The sequence below is a fragment of the Mobula hypostoma genome, chromosome 1 (genome assembly GCF_963921235.1).
Source record: "Mobula hypostoma chromosome 1, sMobHyp1.1, whole genome shotgun sequence".
NCBI classification, from domain to species: Eukaryota; Metazoa; Chordata; class Chondrichthyes; order Myliobatiformes; family Myliobatidae; genus Mobula; species Mobula hypostoma.
In genome coordinates, this window is record NC_086097.1 from 65,283,608 (window position 1) to 65,302,070 (window position 18,463).

At 41.3% G+C, this 18,463-nt stretch overlaps 1 protein-coding gene across 8 annotated transcripts in view; it reads right to left on the reverse strand.

Annotated features, from left to right (window-relative positions):
- Positions 1-18,463, reverse strand: part of slc25a21 (solute carrier family 25 member 21) — a 455,579-nt gene that overhangs the window by 152,989 nt on the left and 284,127 nt on the right. Inside the window, exon 2 of one of the 8 annotated variants that reach the window (XM_063049993.1) lies at positions 3,857-3,965. The exons of the other annotated variants lie outside the window; for them this stretch is intronic. Coding sequence (XP_062906063.1) covers positions 3,857-3,920 — 64 coding nt within the window. The 5' untranslated portion in view covers positions 3,921-3,965. The remainder of the gene's footprint in view (positions 1-3,856; positions 3,966-18,463) is intronic. 8 annotated transcript variants of the gene reach the window in all.

Here is an 18,463-nt window from a genome sequence, read left to right on the forward strand (position 1 = left end):
CAGCTATAAGAAGTAAGAAGTGAGAATTTTAACACAAGGTTACACACAACGTAAAAATAATTTTGTGACTGCACAGGCTTCAGATTCTACAAGATTAAGTGCTAATTTAATCTTTTTTTTCTTTTATAGTGGACCACAGCACACAGCAGGTTAATTGGCCACTATATCATTTCAGATCATCTTAATTGACTGTTCTGTAACCCGAGGAGCAAATAGTTTTTGAGCTGTGTTATATGAGCTTATAAACATGCAGTATCCATTTGAAAGGAATATCTACATGCTCCAAATTTTTCAACTTCTCGTAGAGAAGTTTATTTCTTTTAAGAGCATTATTGCAGGCAACCAACCATACAAAATGCCTTGTGAATTTAGCACTCTTGTGTACAAGTGAAGAGAATAAGTAGAAAACGCTATTTAATCATAGACTACAGATGGCATTAGAACTCATATTAATTGCAGTTGCACGTGTACTTTCTAGCAGGAGTCACTTATTCCTTTCCTTAATTGAAGACATTTAAACCAACTTCAGTGCCTCAGATGTGATTAGCTACCACAATACTGACAAAAAGGCCTGACCTAGTCAGTGCCTAATGCTCAATTGAAAGACAGCTTTAATCCCACTGTTATCAGACTCTTGTAGGATAAAATGGACTCTCAATCTATCTCAGTATAACCTTGCACTTCAACATTTACCTGCGCTACACTTTTTCAGATTCACCCTGAGTCCTAATGAAGGGTCTCGGGCTGAAACATTGACTGTTCATTCCTCTCCATAGATGCTGCATGACCTGCTGAGTTTCTCCAGCATTTTGTGTGAGTTACTCAAGATTTCCAGCATCTGTCAAATCTTGTGTTCACATTTTTCCATATTATATTCCAGCTACTATCACAATGTCCATTCACATAGACAATCTATGTACTTTTAAAATGTTTCCGCATCCTCCTCACAGCTCCCCAGCCTAGCATCATCAACAATGTTGAATATTACACAAGATTCCTTCACTGATATAGATTCTGAATAGCTGGAGCCCCAACATTCAACATTGTGGCACCCCATTACTTACACCTTCAAACTCAAACATGACCTATTTATTTCTTTTTTCTACGTTTTGTCCATTGAACAATTCACAAAGCATGTCAGTACACCACCTCTTACACCATTTGATTTAATTTGATTTGACGATATTTTCTATTACATCTTATCAAAAGCTCTCTGAATGTCCAAATACTCCACATGAACATGTTGCCCTTATCCACTGTACTAGCTAATCGCAACTCCAGCAACTCAGGTGCAATCCTCACCTCTGGTAATCTCTGTGAGGAGATTCCATGTTCCACCTGTGACTGCTTCTTGAGGCAAGTTGGTCGGTCCTCAGTGTGGGAGGGTGGCAGAACTGATGGGAATATGAGAAGAGTCTAAATTGAAATACTCTATGAGCTTGCATGGACTTAACAAGCTGAACGGCCTTCTACAGAGTCATAAGGAAATATAAGAAAATATATAGCATCTCATATCATGAACTCTGACAGATATGAAAAGAAGTGCAACTGGCAGGATTTGTCTATTGTAACATTTTCAGTCTTGTTTAACTGAAAAATTTAAGTTTTTCTTCATTCACAAAGCATTTAGATTTCAATTCTCCTGAACTATGTGGTTTAAAGACACAATAATCAAATTACATTCATTGTCCTCTCTGACGTATTAGTTTCCTGTAACCTTAAATAAAACTTCACACTTGTGCCTAGAACGCTTTGCCTATGAAGGCCAGGTCTTAGTTTCCGAATCTCAAATCATTCCAATCTGCTGTTGCTAACCTTGGCCACATCTAAGTTTGTTTCTCAAAGCTGCATCAGGGAGGTTAGCCAAACACCTTACTTAAAAAGAAAAGACTTTGACAGGGTTCCTTCTGCCAGCAGGTGCTGGCACAGGCACCTTCGTGCCGGTTTCTTCAAAGAGTGGGAATTCAAGAACTGCACTCTTGCCTTTACAGAAATGTCCCTGACATCCTTTTGCTTCAACCTTGGCCCATATGTGCATAAGCTCCCATATGAGCCCTCTGACAAGCTGGGAGCGCTTCCCCATCACTGAAGCTTTCATTCATTTTGTGGCAACACATCTTGCACCTGGAAGAACATTACTGAATCATTCTGTTTACTTAAGAAATCACAGTAAATGCTGCAGTCGCAGAAACTTGCAATACATTATAAGAGAGTGCCATGCCAAAGCAAAAAACAAAATGCTAGTTACAGTGCAAGATCACACAGGGAAATTTGACAATGTCATAGTGAACATGCCTGTGTTTATCAGTCTTTATATGGCTCCTCCAAACACCATTAGGGTGACCCAAAATGCAGTTTCAGGGCCACTGAAAAGTAAAGCAATTTCTCTCAACTGGTTGTCTTCGAGTTTCAAGCGTACATAGCATTGGGACCTACCCCCGGTGATTTATTGAGGCACAGAGAGGTGGGTGAGCTAGGAGTGGAACTGGCTCACCAGCCTGGCTAACTCCATTCACATTATTCAGTTCTGCTGCAAAACAGTACTGAAAATCCATAGATTTCAAGAAACTTGCTAAATAGTATTCAAATTGAACAATTACCAATGACTTTATGTACATGTAAAACTACTCATTATAAGACCTTGGATGTAATTAGCCAACATAGTATATTCCTATGCCTTAAAATCTCTTTATATTTGAAAAATGATGTCTGATCCACTTATTCGACATTATATATCGAAAAGAGGAGGTGAACATTCTTGCCTAAAGACAGTTAAAAGCAGTTGGAAGGATCTGAAGGGGTCTTGGATACCCACCACACATTTCCCTTCATATGCAAAGGGACAGGATGGATGAACAAGGAGGGAACTTTATCTTGACTTGGATGGGGGAAAGGTATACCACCTGGAGATCAGGGCCTGTGCTGTATAGTGAGCTGTGAATGGAGATATGTTTGTGATTAAAGGGAAGGAATGAAGAATTGGCAGGCAGATTATATGATGGTCAGCAAATTTCAAGTTTGTTAGTGGGGGGAGGGGAAGAGAAGGGTGATGTTGTAGTCTGTAAGTAAGTGAAAAAGAAAGGGACTGAGTTGAAAGCAAGGTGCTGAGAACAAGTGATGGGCATCTCTCAGAACAAGGTGGCCTAATTTTCAAAGCAGATGGAGAATATTGTCATCCTGTGTGTGACTGATGTAGAAAAACCTTGGTTCAATAGCATGGTGAGGACCTTGCTAAGAACACGGGATGCTGCTTTTAAATCTGGGGATCTACAGGCCTATGGGCAGGCAAGAAGAGCCCTGAAAAGCGGCATCAGAGAGGCCAAGCGCAGATATAAACAGCGTATGGAGGAGCACTTTACCAATAACAACTCCGGATGTATGTGGCAGGGGATAAAGACTCTTACTGGCTACAAGGTCAGCTATACAGTCACAAACTCCTCAGATAGGACACTGCCAGACACTCTGAACCAGTTCTTTTCTCACTTTGACAGTCAGAATGGAGAAGTTGGCATCCAGACAGCACTAACAGAGAAGGATGACCCTATACAATTACACCAACGCCAGGTCAGATCCGCCCTGTGTGGAGTCAATGCGAGGAAAGCAGCTAGCCCAGATGGAGTCACCGGGAGGATTCTTAAGGACTGCGCAGATCAACTAGCGGGAGTATTTACTACCATCTTCAACCTCTCGCTACTCCAGTCTGTAGTCCCCACCTGCCTTAAGTCAGCCACAATAATACCCATACCAAAGAAAAGTACAGTGAACTGCCTTAATGACTATCGCCCAGTTGCTCTAACTCCTATCATCATGAAATGTTTTGAGAGACTCATACTGTCTTATATTAAGTCTGTCATACCTGCTGACCTTGATAAATACCAGTTTGCGTATCGTGCGAACAGATCGACAGAGGATGCAGTCATCACAGCTCTCCACCCAGCCCTTACAAACCTGGATCAGGATAACACCTATGTAAGGAGCATTAAGGACGAAAACAAAGAGACTCTTTAACAGCTTCTACTCACAAGCAGTGAAATGTATAACACCCCCTTCCCTTCTCCTGCCCCCCTCCTAAAACGGCGGCAGCTAAATGCATCACACTTCCAAGAATGGCAGGTGTGCAATAGTCCTATCCCCCCAATCCATATATTATTAATTTTGGACTGCACTCCTGAGGTTTTAGAGTTTATTTTATGTATATATTCTTTGTCATGCTGAAAAACGTTGAGCTGCTAAACTGTGTTTCATTGCTCCACAACAATGACAATAAAGATATTCTTCTTCTTCTTAATTCTTAAATTACATTACATTTCCAAATCTGTTCAGTATCAAGTGAAAAATCATACTAAATATTAACAAGAATTTCACAGAATATTAATTTAAATAGTTTTCTGCATGTTTATTTGCTGCCACATAAAAGCTCAGCATGAGGACTCAGGCTAACACTCCCCCACTGTTACTTAGGGAATCTTATCCATTGGAGGAGGGGGTAGCCTACACCACTCACAACCATGAATCGAATTGAGCTTCCTCTGTGAAAAGGTCAGAGAGGGCCAAATTTCAAAGGATGAATGGGTGACAAGGTCTGGCTTTCTGATGCTGACATGTAGCATCTTTGCTGAGTTGTCACATATAATCTGTTGTTCAAAGAATGGAAGCAGTTCCCATGTCAGAAGAGAATTTTCAGTAGCAGTCCAGCATAGGGTGCCATCAATTATATGCTGGAGTCCACAAAGCACATGACCTTGTAAAATGGTTGGGTTGTTGCCTTGATGCCGTTAACAATGTATTTCCCAGGTCTCCTGTAAAATGCATCTGGCATCAGGCTAAGTACAGCACACTGGCAGACACAGGTTGAATCTGCCTAAAATTAACCAGCTCCAAGAAAGTTAATTGATACTTTATCTTTGTTAATACATGGTCTGCTACGTAGCAGGTGATGATGATGATCATGATGGTGGTGGTGATAGCGGAGCAACTTTAGGTTGTCCTTGAAGCAGTGGCAGAGTTTCCTAATTTTCTCTAAGGGGCAGCATTCTTCTAATAAGTATCTTCACAGCTCTTTTAATTTCTAAAATGGGGAATACTTCCATTCTTTTAACAGATTATCTCCATAAATCTCAAAGTTACTTGCATTATTATGCGGGAGAAAAGGAGAAATAATCATTGGGATCAGCTCTGGTTAAATGCTGATGTCCCTCCTTTTCTCTGAATGGTGCACTCTGATAATGTTTTCTCTGATAATTGGGCGTTAATTTGGAATATCAAGTCTGCTTTTCAGAAGTCAGCACTATTGTCTTTATTGGATTGTGGGGTGGGTTGAGTTTGGAATGGAAGTACTTGTGGGGGAACAGAAATGGTGGTAAGCAAATATCCAAAATTCCTGCCTGCTAACCCTCTAGATTACATGCCAAAAAGTCATTGCCAGTTGCAGAAATCATTCTCCTTGTGCAGATCATTTGTGTTTCACCTACTTCATCAAATTGACTGTATCTTATAATATTCATTTTAACTTACTCCAAGTGCTGTGTAAGCATAAAGTATTAACAGCTACAACTCAACTGGAACTCTTTACAATACACATAAATGAGCTAATTTGGGACCAGTGGTTGCAGTGGCCAAAATATGTGAGTACATTTCGTTTAGGATAGAAACCGGTGCCACTAATATGAAGCTTTACATGAAAGTTATGTTGATAACAATGTTGAATTTCTGTATCTATAGGTCAGGTGGTGCCAGTAAACTTAGAACAACAGAGATAAGGGTGCACTAAATATCCCAATAATTGGTTATCTAAGGAGTGTGGCAAAATTGTTACAGGCAACCACAATTTTAATTCTGAACAGGATTTCTAATTTTTGAAAATAAATCTACAAAGATTGCTCATTGAATCCAAGATAAGATGGCGTGCAAAAGGCAAATGTTCTATTCGCAGTTAATTTTCATGATTAAGTTTGAATCTTAAAAAGGAATATGCTCAGTGGCATTGACAGTGACAACCCCCATAACCCACTTAGCTCCGCATTTACTGTACTGTAAAGGAAACTTCGTAAACTGGTGACAATCTCAGTATGTTCACGCTCCAGGCACAATAAAGAAACACTGGAGTCTCTGTATTTTAAACAGGAAAAAGCAATCCAGAACTTTAAGACGAAGTGTACTTCTTTTGGTCAAAGTTTTTCCATAGATATGCCTCATTCTCAAGCGTATGTTGAAATTACTCAAACCTTACTTCAGAAATGCTGCTGGCTATCTGAAATTCCTTGCCAATATATAAACAGGAATTGTGTGGGATTGAACATTAATGATTTTTGAAACAAAGGAATAACTATACTAAATAAGAATTATAAGATTTAATGTGATTAATATTTCAATATATGGGATCAGATATTTAATCGAATATTTTATACAAAGATTGATTTCACATTTACTTATTTTGGGTATACAGGGATTCCGGTTAATTGAGAAACATAGAGACAAGTATATTTCGGCCCAATTAAGCAGCTGCCCCAAGTAACCAAAGTTTGATTGAAATAGTTAGAAAAAGTATAAAAAAGACAAACTAACATTTAACTGAGTAAAAAATTATGAAAGAGCTTTTTGTGTCCATTCTGGGGCAGCTCACTCACCTTTGGTCCCACCGGACACTCAGCTCTCACCTGTGGTTTGAAGTAGCTGTCTGCATGTGACAGCGGACACAGCCCAGTACACTGCTTCGACAGGTAAGGGAACCCCGATGAAACAGGGAACTAGCTGTCCTAGCATGTGAATTCAGCTTCAATGGACTGGGCAGATAAGATCAACAGTATGATTCAATAGCCAAGAAGGTGGTTCTGCAATGTTTCATGGGGAGCAAAGGGCACAAAACAAGTCAAGGTTATCCATTGCAAGCAAAGAAGACCCCAGTTTGTGACAATCATTCATACCACTGGACTCCATCTTCCGAGTTTGAGAGAGTGGAACTGTCCCAGTGCAATGGCTTCTTCACTTTAAAAACTCTCCTGCACAGGTTTCACTACTATCAACCAAAATGCTGCCATGTTCTTTTGATTCACTGTAAATGCTTTTGATGATTACATCCTCCAAATTTTCAACACAAAATACTCCGCAGATGCTGGGGTCAAAGCCACACTCACAACACACTGGAGGAACTCAGCAGGTCAGGCAGCATCCGTGGAAACGATGAGTCGATGTTTCGGGCCGGAACCCTTCGTCAGGACTGAGGAGGGAAGGGGCAGAGGCCCTATAAAGAAGGTGGGGGGAGGGTGGGAAGGAGAAGGCTGGTAGGTTCCAGGTGAAAAACCAGTAAGGGGAAAGATAAAGGGGTGGAGGAGGGGAAGCAGGGAGGTGATAGGCAGGAAAGGTGAAGAAGGAATAGGGGAAAACACAATGGGTAGTAGAAGGAGGCGGAACCATGAGGGAGGTGATAGGCAGCTGGGGGAGGGGGCAGAGTGAAATAGGTTTAGGGGAAGGGAGGGGGAGGGAATTACCGGAAGTTGTTGAATTCTATGTTCATACCAAGGGGCTGGAGACTACCTAGATGGTATATGAGGTGTTGCTCCTCCAACCTGAGTTTAGCCTCATCATGGCAGTAGAGAAGGCCATGTATGGACATATCCGAATGAGAATGCGAAGCAGAGTTGAAGTGGGTGGCAACCGGGAGATCCTGTCTGTTGTGGCGGAAGGAGCGGAGGTGCTCGACGAAGCGGTCCCCCAATCTGCGTCGGGTTTCACTGATGTAGAGGATGCTGCATCGGGAGCACCGGACGCAATAGATGACCCCAACAGACTCACAAGTGAAGTGTTGCCTCACCTGGAAGAACTGTTTGGGGCCCTGAATGGTGGCAAGAGAGGAGGAGTAGTACTCACGCTTACAGGGATAAGTGCCAGGTGGGAGATCCGTGGGGAGGGACATGTGGATCAGGGAGTTGCGGAGGGACTGATCCCTGCGGAAAGTGGAGAGAGGTGGAGAGGGAAAGATGTGTTTAGTGGTGGGGTCCTGTTGAAGGTGGCGGAAGTTGTGGAGGATAATGTGCTGGATCTGGAGGCTGGTGGGGTGGTAGGTGAGGACAAGGGGAACTCTGTCCCTGTTGTGGTGGCGGGAGGATGGGCTCCAAATTTTCATTTTCATTGTAACATTCAAGATGATAGGCAATATCTTTAAATACTTTGCTATTCCTTACATGCTGAAGTAGTGAAATTGTTTTATTTTCACTCCTTGCCGTCTTGGGCATCTGCAAGCCTGATTGCTTGAAACTGCAGTGTGCAAGATAATTCTGAATTGTCTTACTGCCTATTTCTCACCAACTATGTAACAAAAATCACTACTTTTTGAGCACAAACACACCCAGCTGATGCGATTTAAAAGCAACTCGCACTAAGCATGGTGTAGACTAGGTCTAACAGTTATACAGGTTGCACGACTGACATTAGTTAGAAACTATCTGGCAACAGCATCCTGTCCCAGTTAAGCGGCAAACTATCACAAATAAATGAAGGGAATCCCAGTTATTTTCTTTATTATTTTTCGCTCTTTAAGGGTTGTCCCAAATAAGCGGCTGACTTGATTAACCAATGGACCAGTTAAGCGGAATCCACTGCGTATAAAATATATATTGTCTAGTATTAATTTCTAACTGCTGTTATATTGCACAACTCAGCATTCAGTTTTGGAGCTGCCAACTCACACTTCAGAGGGAGACTCTCTGAGGATCTCACATTAAATGCATATTCTCTCCTCATAACCGGTTATGGTTACGTGTGTGTGTGTGTGTGTGTGTGTGTGTGTGTGTGTGTGTGTGTGTGTGTGTGTGTGTGTGTGTACACGCGCGGCCTCCGTAGATCATAGTCGATTATGGGTACTGCACATCTGGTAGTCACTGGTTTGTTGAGCAGCGTCGACTGTAGCTATTGAGGCTGATCCTGAAACAGCAGGCTCTGCCACAGTTGCTGCATGTGTAGGGCGTTGTGGAATTGTTGTCCGCTGTCCGCTGTGCTCTCCGCTCCTTGAACTGACTCAGCATCACTCTTTTGCCTCGCTCTAGGTGTTGCTGAAGAGTACCTCGCCATTTGTTGCGTTCATCTGCTGTCCTCCCAGCACTCTGTGTTGATTTTTAAGGCTTTCATGTCACGCTTACAGAAGTCCTTGAAGCAAAGCTGGGGTCTACCAACGTTCCTCTTGCCTGTTGCTAGTTCTCCGCAGAGGATGTCCTTTGGCAGTCTACCTATGTTCAGACAATTTAGGTGCAGAATAAGGTTCAGGAGTTACTGTTTGAGCTACCTCTGTTTATTATGTTTTCAAAAGCAGTGTGGCTTAGCACTGGGTACTGACAAATTTTTAACACTGACTGCCCATCTGTTCAGCGGAAGGAACAGAGCTATTCAGGATTAAGCATTTATCATTCTAGTCCTCATGTTATGTCAATGAACTAGCCCGCTTGGTCAATAATCAACAGCACCCTGGAGCTTAAGGACCTGCCATTCTCATATATCCAAATATAGTGTTCTACAAAGAATAAACTTTGCCCAATCTCTTACTAACAAACATGTTAACTTGGTGGCAATTTGATCTCAAAGTGAACCTAACTTTTTTCCCTCTTCTCCCTGGGGGATGGTAACAAAAGAGATTAATGTTTCTTTTCCACCACTAGACTTTCAAACGCTCCCACATATGTGGCAGGCAATTTTTTCAATTTCCTGAGGGAGATGCTTCCACAAAAGGCCATCACAAGTCAACATTGTGATGAAATTAGGAGCAGTGCTGCACAAACCATAAACTTAATTAGCTACTGTTCACCAACTGCCAACATGCTGCAGACTTTCAAGTATGTGGGTATTGCATGTGTAGGAAACAACTTGAATCAAAAAACTGGACATTCAGTACCTGTAACTAACAGGTTGCTTTATTTCACATTGATTTACTAGACAGGAATAAGCGGGCTGACCGTAAGCTAGAACATAAAACAGTACAGCACAGAAACAGGCCCTTCAGCCCACAATGTTGTGCCGAACCTTCTAAAAAAAAATCAAAAAAACCCAAAAACTAATCTTTCCTACTTAAACAATATCCATATCACTCCATCTTCCTCATATTCATATGACTATCTATAGAACTCAGCTGCATAGCTTTGTGAAAATACCCACATCAACTCTTGTCAGTAAACTGGCAATCTATCATATTTTCAATGACTATGATAAACAAACACTAGAAATTGATGGAAAATAGTATTAGAAAACAGAACATTTAAATGTTTTAGTATTTATTTTGGTGTCAAAATCTTATAAGCAATCCACATGGAGCTGAAGCTGTAAACTTATTTTTTTTTAATTATTTTTCATTTACAGGTAGTAGGTGTCACCAGCTAAGCCAGCATTTATTGCCCATCCCTAGTTGTCCTTGAGAAAGTGGTGATGAGCTGCCTTCTTGATCTGCTGCAGTCCCTGAGGTGCAGGTACACCTACAGCATTGTTAACAAAATTTAAAGTGTAGATACTTGTGCATGTGGACCACCTGCTTGTCTCCAAACCTGGGAACATCTACACTGATCACTGTTCAAGTGTAACTAAGAGCAGGAAAATGCATGAACTATTAAAAATAATTAAAAATTGTAATGAGCTCTAATCACAACTAATTCAAAATAAATTGAATATAATATCCTACCCCTGCAATCTCTGTAGTTCTGCTTCCTGAAATTTTTCCCCTCTACCTTCTTCCTTCCAGAAATGGAATTGTCTCCCTACCCTTATTGACTTATTGCACCTTTTCAACTTTTAAAGTCTTCAGTACTGAAACCTGGGGTTAAACAATATGGCAAGGATTTTCCTCTATGTTTCTCATCCACTATCTATAAATGACTTTTAATTAAATATAAGATCCTGTATTCTAGTGAACTGGACGCCTAAGTTAAATGTAAATTGAAATACAATTATGGCAGTTAGATAAACATTATGGGCTAAGGGCTGTACTATTAAGCAACTGTTAACAAAAGCATCACATTGGCTACAGGTTGCCTAATTAACTATATGTTTAATAGCCACACCTCTCTGGCCTCACAACTTTCTATTTCTGCCACTGACCTTGTGTCACAGAGTTACTGTACATTGTGTGGACACAGACCCTTCAACTCAGCAAGTCCATGTCGAACGTCAGTCATTTCCACTAAAGCTACACTATTCCTATTTTAATCTCACCATATTCCCATCAATTCCCTGCAATTTGTTACTCAACTACATTGTAGGGACAATTTACCTACCAATCTTCACGCCTTTGAGATGTGGTAGAAGCACCTGGAAGAAACTCACATAGACACAAGGAGAGTGTGTAAACTCTACATAGGCAGCACCTGAGCTCAGGTAGCTGGAGCTGCATGGCAACAGCTCTAATAGCTGCTCGCCAGTTACCATTCTCCCTGCCTTTCAGCAGATGTTGTTGCAGGACATGGTAAAGAGGCAAAGAGTTAAAATTTTGAGACCTACAGCTCTAGTTAGCCTGTTTGCTTGACATTCTACCTCCAGTTTTGACCGCTACGGTATATTAGCTTCTCAGCTGGAGTTAAAATCAACTAATATTTTCATCTGTGCACACTTCAAATTCTTCCATTCAGCTCTATTGGTTCTCCCATAAACGAAGCACACCAAAACATTCAATCTTAGTTAAAAATAACATTCAATCTTAGTTAAAAATAATAGCAAATGGTAGTTTTGTGGGGATTTGAATAAAGCAGAAGCAGTTATGTGGGAATAATGTTGAAAAAATGGCCTTAAAATATCAAGTCACTTTTTATTGTCATTTCGACCATAACTGCTGGTACAGTACACAGTAAAAACAAGACAACGATTTTCAGGACCATGGTGCTACATGAAACAATACAAAAGCTACACCGAACTACGTAAAACAACACAAAAACTACACTAGACTACAGACCTACCCAGGACTGCATAAAGTGCACAAAACAGTGCAGGCATTACAATAAATAATAAACAAGACAATAGGCACAGTAGAGGGCAGTAGGTTGGAGTCAGTCCAGGCTCTGGGTATTGAGGAGACTGATGGCTTGGGGGAAGAAACTGTTACATAGTCTGGTCATGAGAGCCCGAATGCTTTGGTGCCTTTTGCCAGATGGCAGGAGGGAGAAGAGTTTGTATGAGGGGTGCGTGAGGTCCTTCATAAAGTTGTTCGCTTTACGGATGCAGCGTGTGGTGTATCCATGGCACTCAGAACTGAAGGGCTGTTTCACATTTCATATTTAAACGAATTTGTTTTAAAAACAAAATTCACTTTAGCAGTGAAGTAAACCCATTATGTGGGCTTGAATTATGCAATCAGCAGCAATGTACTTACCGACAGAAAACCGCCCACGACAGTACTGTTATCTCTTCAAATGGATTTTCCTTTTTTGATATCAGTTACCATCAAGTTTGAAAAGATATCAAGATACCCAATGTTATGAATGTATCAAACTGGCTGAGTAACCGACTATATTCAAGAGTTCACTGAGAACAAACCTGGAAGCAATAAGCTCGACTGTTAACTAATATTTTTGGTACTTTGCAGTGTGCTAATTAAAGGTTAGAACATACACTTATGATTAAGGAAAATGTTGAAATATCACAATCAAAATCTTAAAAGTTAGTAGTATGAGATGTATGATAGTATCTTGATACATTTACCTGAGGGATTTACATGAGATTATTTCGTTTTAGGGCCACAGTGTTTGCTGAGCAGTAATTATGTCTTTGAATGGTATTAAAATCTCAGATCACAAGCCAAATGGCAGGCATATTAAAATTAAATTCCTTGCCATCTCCCCTCCCCCATCTTTCCTTTTCTGCTGGAGAAGGTTGCAAAATTGTTCAGCTCCTGCAGGTGGGCTGAATCACTGGCAGTAACATCAGGATTTCTATGTAGGTTTCATATATGCAGAGATCACAAAGTTGCTGTCAGTTTTGCAGAGCAAAAGTGAATGCTGAATTCTCTGCCATTACATTCACAAGTAAGCATTTTGAGGAGTTTCAGCACATTGGGTGCAATCCTAATGTAAAACAGGTTGTTAATTTGAGATTTGAGATGCAACTTAGCTGCCTCACAGTAGAAAGAAAGGTGCGGAAATGGCATCCGGTAAAAAAATAGACCCAGTTTATCACTTGCCTGGCTTCTACGTAGAACACCCGAAAGATGATACTTAACTAAAAAAAAATTCCTCAGGTTGTGAGTAGCTATAGAAATTCATGCTATTTTTAGAATTAGCTTTAGTTGTTTCAAGAACAATCATATTTCAAATATTTCATGTGCTCAATAAATCTAGAACATTGACATTTCATATCTATTAAACAACCCCTAAAAAGAATTACATACTATTGCAGTATTTCCCAATCTTTTTTAGCCCAACACCCGCCCCCCCCCCAAAGCACCTTCATACTTGCCAACACCCAGTTTAGGCACAATATGCTTTCAGGCACTCCCATAGTGTAAAAACATGTCTCCCACATGCTAACATGAGAAAAATGATTCTGCTTTAAATTTTTATTTGTCTTTAAACATAGCTTACACAGTATCTGTGCACTGCACAGCAGCTTCAATATCAATGCGATCCTTGAGCTTGATGGTTTTTCCACAAGAGTTGAAATATCTGGTTCAAGTTGTAACAGCAAAAACCTTGAGTTCCAACGTGCAGCAATGTCCAAGCAGTTTCTGTTTTTTGTGAGTATGTGGCTCACTGCACAGAAGGCTCTTTCAACAAGGTAGGAGGATGGAAATGCAATGAAGAGCAGTTTGGCTCTTCTCCAAAGACAGGAATCTTTGTATGACAGTGTAGCCACATACCATAAAAACCAGAGACTTTTGAAAAGCATTTTTGCTTTTTCATCATTCTGAACTTCAATAATTTCTTCTTGCAATTCTGGACTGGGTAATTAACCCATTTCCTTACAAGCAGAAGAATGTTCTTCCACCTTGCAAAGAAATGGGTTAATTACCCAGTCCAGAATTTCCAGATCATTCGAATCCCTGAACCGATTCTGAAAATCCTTCTTCAGTAAATGCAGGTGTAAGCAATAATCATGCCAATCATTGTCTGTGAAACAGAGTGCCATACCTTCCATGCAAGGAAACCGTGAGAAAATTCTTCTCCCAATGTTTTGCTTATATATTTCCAATTTTCTGATAAAAGTGGATTTTTTGCCTGGATTAAATTGTAGTTCTCTCCCTGCAGTTTCACAGGGAAGAGTACCTCTCTGGGAAGAGTAGAGGAGGAGTGGCATGCTTCATGGTCAGGAATACTTGCTGCAACCCCCAGAATGTGCGTGCCCTCAAATCCTTTTGTTCCCCAGACCTGGAAAACCTGGTGCCGCTGTGCAGACCCGACTGGCTGCCTAGGGATTTCACGGCTGTTATCATCACAGTGGTGTACATTCCGCAGCAGGCTGATACTGAGCTGGCTCTCAAGGAACTATATGAGACCATCAACATTCTGGATACTGAACACCCAGAAGCTGCCCTCATTGTTGCCGGTGACTGTAATTGAGCACTGCTAATATAAGTCTCTCCAAAGTTTTGTCAGTACATCCAGGTGAGCACTCGTGGAGATAAGATACTTGATCACGGTTACACTCCCTTCTGCAATGCTTACAAAGCTCTCCTTCACCCAGCTTTTGGAAAATCAGGTCACTCTTCGATCCTGTTTTTGTCGACGTACAGGCAGAAGCTGAAACAAGAGGCGGCCATAGTTAAAACCATCCACTGTTAGTCTGACCAATTGGCCTCCATGCTGCAGGACTGCTTCGATGATGTCGATTGGAATGTCTTCTATGATGAGAAATTCTCCGAGTTCACAGATGGAGTTGTGTACTTCATCCAGAAGTTGCTCGACGATGTTGTCCCCCAGAAGTCAGTCAGGGTCTTCCTGAACCAGAAACCCTGGATCAATAGTTCCGTGCGAGTAGCATTTACCACGCGACATACAGCTTACATTGTCGGCGATCAGCCAGAGTTCAAGAAAAAGGCTATAATCTGTGCAAAGCTATCAAGGCTGCAGAACAACAATACAGGGACAAGATTGAGTCAAGGTTCACAACAAATAGCACACATAACTTGTGGCGAGGGTTGCATACCATCACAGATTTCAAAGCCAAACGTAGTGGTGCCACCAACATCGTGGCCTCTCTCCCAGATGAGCTCAATCACTTTTACGCTCGGTTCAATGTCACTAACTTTGAGCCTCCAAGGAAAGCCACCACTACAACCTGCAACCTGGTCTGAGGCTGAGGTACACAAATGTTTCCAATAAGTGGACAGTCACAAGGCTGCAGGACCGTACAGCATCCCAGGGAAAGTACTCAGGATGCGTGCTGCACAACTAGAAGGTGTATTTACAGATACGTTTAATCTCTCCCTCTCCCAGTGTATGAAGGGTGATTGATAAGTTCATGGCCTAAGGTAGAAGGAGTCAATTTTAGAACACCTAGCACATTTATTTTTTAACATAGTCCCCTCCTACATTTACACACTTAGTCCAGCGGTCGTGGACCTCCAGAAAGTGTCCACAGCATGGGTAATTGATAAATTAGTGGCCTAAGGTAGAAGGAGATGGGTTATACAGCTCTTGTTACGTGCACATGTAGTTCAACTCCGAGTGATTATGCAGAAAGTTTGAAGTTAACAACTCATCCCCTTAAACCTTAAGCCACAAACTTATCAATCACCACTGATGAGTTATTAACCTCAAACTTTCTGCATAACCACTCAAAGAGTTGAACTGCATGTGCACGTAACAATGGCTGTATAACTCATCTCCTTCTACCTTAGGCCACGAACTTATCAATCACCCCTCATAGAGTGCCCTCCTGCTTCAAATTATCTACCATTGTCCCTGCACTTGAACGACTGGCATCCTATCACACTCACCTCAATAATAAGCAAGTGCTTTGAAATGCTGGTCAAGGATTACATCGGCAGCATGCTACCACCCAAACTGGACCCCCTACAATTCGCCTACCGACACAACTGATAAACAGATGACAGAATAGCCACTGCTCTACATACTGTCCTTACACATTTGGAGAAGAAGGATGCTTCTGTGAGAATGCTGTTTTTAGACTACAGTTGAAGATTCAACACCATAATTCCATCCAGGCTCGAAAGGAAGCTCAGAGACCTCGGGCTTGACGCTGCCTTGTGCAGCAGGATCCTGGACTTCCTGTCAGATCACCAGCAGGTTGTAAGAGTGAGCTCCCTCAACTCCAACCCTCTGACTCTCAATACAGGAGCCCCTCAGGGCTGCGTACTGAGTCTCCTACTTTACTCCCTGTATACCCATGACTGTATCGCCACCCATAGCTCCAATCTGCTAATTAAATTTGCCAACGACACTACATTGATTGGCCTCATCACAAACAATAACGAGCTAGCCTACAGGGAAGAAGACATCTCTATGACACAGTGGCGTCAAGAAAACAACCTCTCCCTCAATGTCACAAAAACAAAGGAGCTGGTTGTGGATTACAGGAGGAATGGAGACGGGCTAACTCCTATTGACATCAATGGATCTGGGGTTGAGAGGGTAAACAGCTTCAAGTTCCTCAGCATCCACATTACCAAGGACCTCATGTGATCCGTACACACGAACTGTCAGACAATTGAGGAAGTTTAGTATGGGCCCCCAAATCCTAAGAACTTTTTACAGGGGCACAATTGAGAGCATCCTAACTGGCTGCATCACTCCCTGGTATGGGAACTGTGCCTCCCTTAATCGCAGGACTCTGCAGAAAGTGGTGCGGACAGCCCAGCACATCTGTAGTTGTGAACTTCCCATGATTCAGGACATTTATAAAGACAGATGTCTATGTGAGAAAAGGCCCTGAAGGATCATTGGGAACCCAAGTCACCCCAACCACAACCTATTCCAGCTGCTACCATCTAGGAAATGGTACCGCAGCATAAAAGCCAGGACCAACAGGCTCTGGGACAGCTTTTTCCACCAGGCCATCAGATGGATTAACTCACACTGATTTGAGTGTATTTCTATGTTTCATTGACTGTTCTATTTATTATAAACTACTATGATTTCACATTGCACACTTAGATGGAGACATAACAGAAAGATTTGTACTTCTCATGTATGTGAAGGATGTAAGAAATAAAGTCAATTCAATTCACATTTAGAATGTTCATTTTGTCATACAGATCAGCTAGGTATCTCCACAAAGTTCAGTCTTGTTTCCCAAGTTCTTGTCCACTTTGATCAAAAATTCAACCGCAGTCTCAAAAAGATCAAAGGAATTTTTAAGCAGCAGCCTTTTGACAGCCAGTGCACTTCAGTGTGAAGAAGCAAGTGTTCAAACTCTTCATTGTTATCTTGGTATAACTGGCAAAATATTCTGCTATTTAATGGATGAGCTTTAATTTTGTTGGTGACAGATATTACAAATCATGCTTGAAAAAAGTCACTGGCTAAGGTTTTTGGCTGCAAGGTGTTGATGATGAATTGCAAAATGGATTGCAAACAGACTTGGAATTTCTTTTTTCATAAATGCCATTAAACCAGCATGGTGACCTGTCATATATGAGGCTCCATCTGTTGTACAAGAAATCATGTTCCTAATCAGAATACTTTATCCTAGATATACATTTTGAGCTCATTGTAGATTGATTCTCTATTGATAATTTGTTTTTAACTTTCTACAAAACAGAATCTCTTCATAAACTTTTCCATTTTTGATAAACTGCACTTATGCCATTAGCAATGCCTCATTGTCTTACACAGTTGACTCATCCGGTTGTATCACAAATTCTGTTTTTTGTAGCTCTGTGCACAGTTGATACTCAATGTTCTTACTCATTTCATCAATATGACAAACTACAGAGCTACACTTAGAGGAATTGATTTTAAAATGCTGGCACCCATTTTGAGAACAGTGGTGAGCAATTCTGATACAACAGGCATTAATAATATTTTACCAAATGTATGAGATTTTCCACATTTTGCTATCATTTTGGAAATGTTACAAGAAGCAAAGAGACCACCATTAAGGTTATTTTTAGCTTCTCTGGCAAATGACTTGAGTATGCAACGCTTTTTGAATGCTTCTTTCATCTTCTGGAACTGAGTAATACCATAAGTCCGGAATCTTTCAGAGGGTAGGCCTCAAAATCCCCGGCCTTGCCTGCTTTTGGCGACCGAGAAGGAGGTCGAATCGTTCGGACAGAGATGGCGCTCAGTACTCGCTGTCGGAGAGCTGATCAGAGCTGGAAGTTTTCGGATGACTCAGAGTCGGATTGTGGTCGGCGTGGCAGGGAGAGTGTTTCTTCCTTCTCCCGTCTGCGTGAGATGTGGGACATTTGAGAAACTTTGAACTTTACTGTGCTCACGGACTTCTTCATCAAGTTATGGTATTGTTACACTGTTTGTAACTATATGTTATAATTATGTGGTTTTGTCAGTTTTTTCAGTCTTGGTTTGTCCTGTGTTTT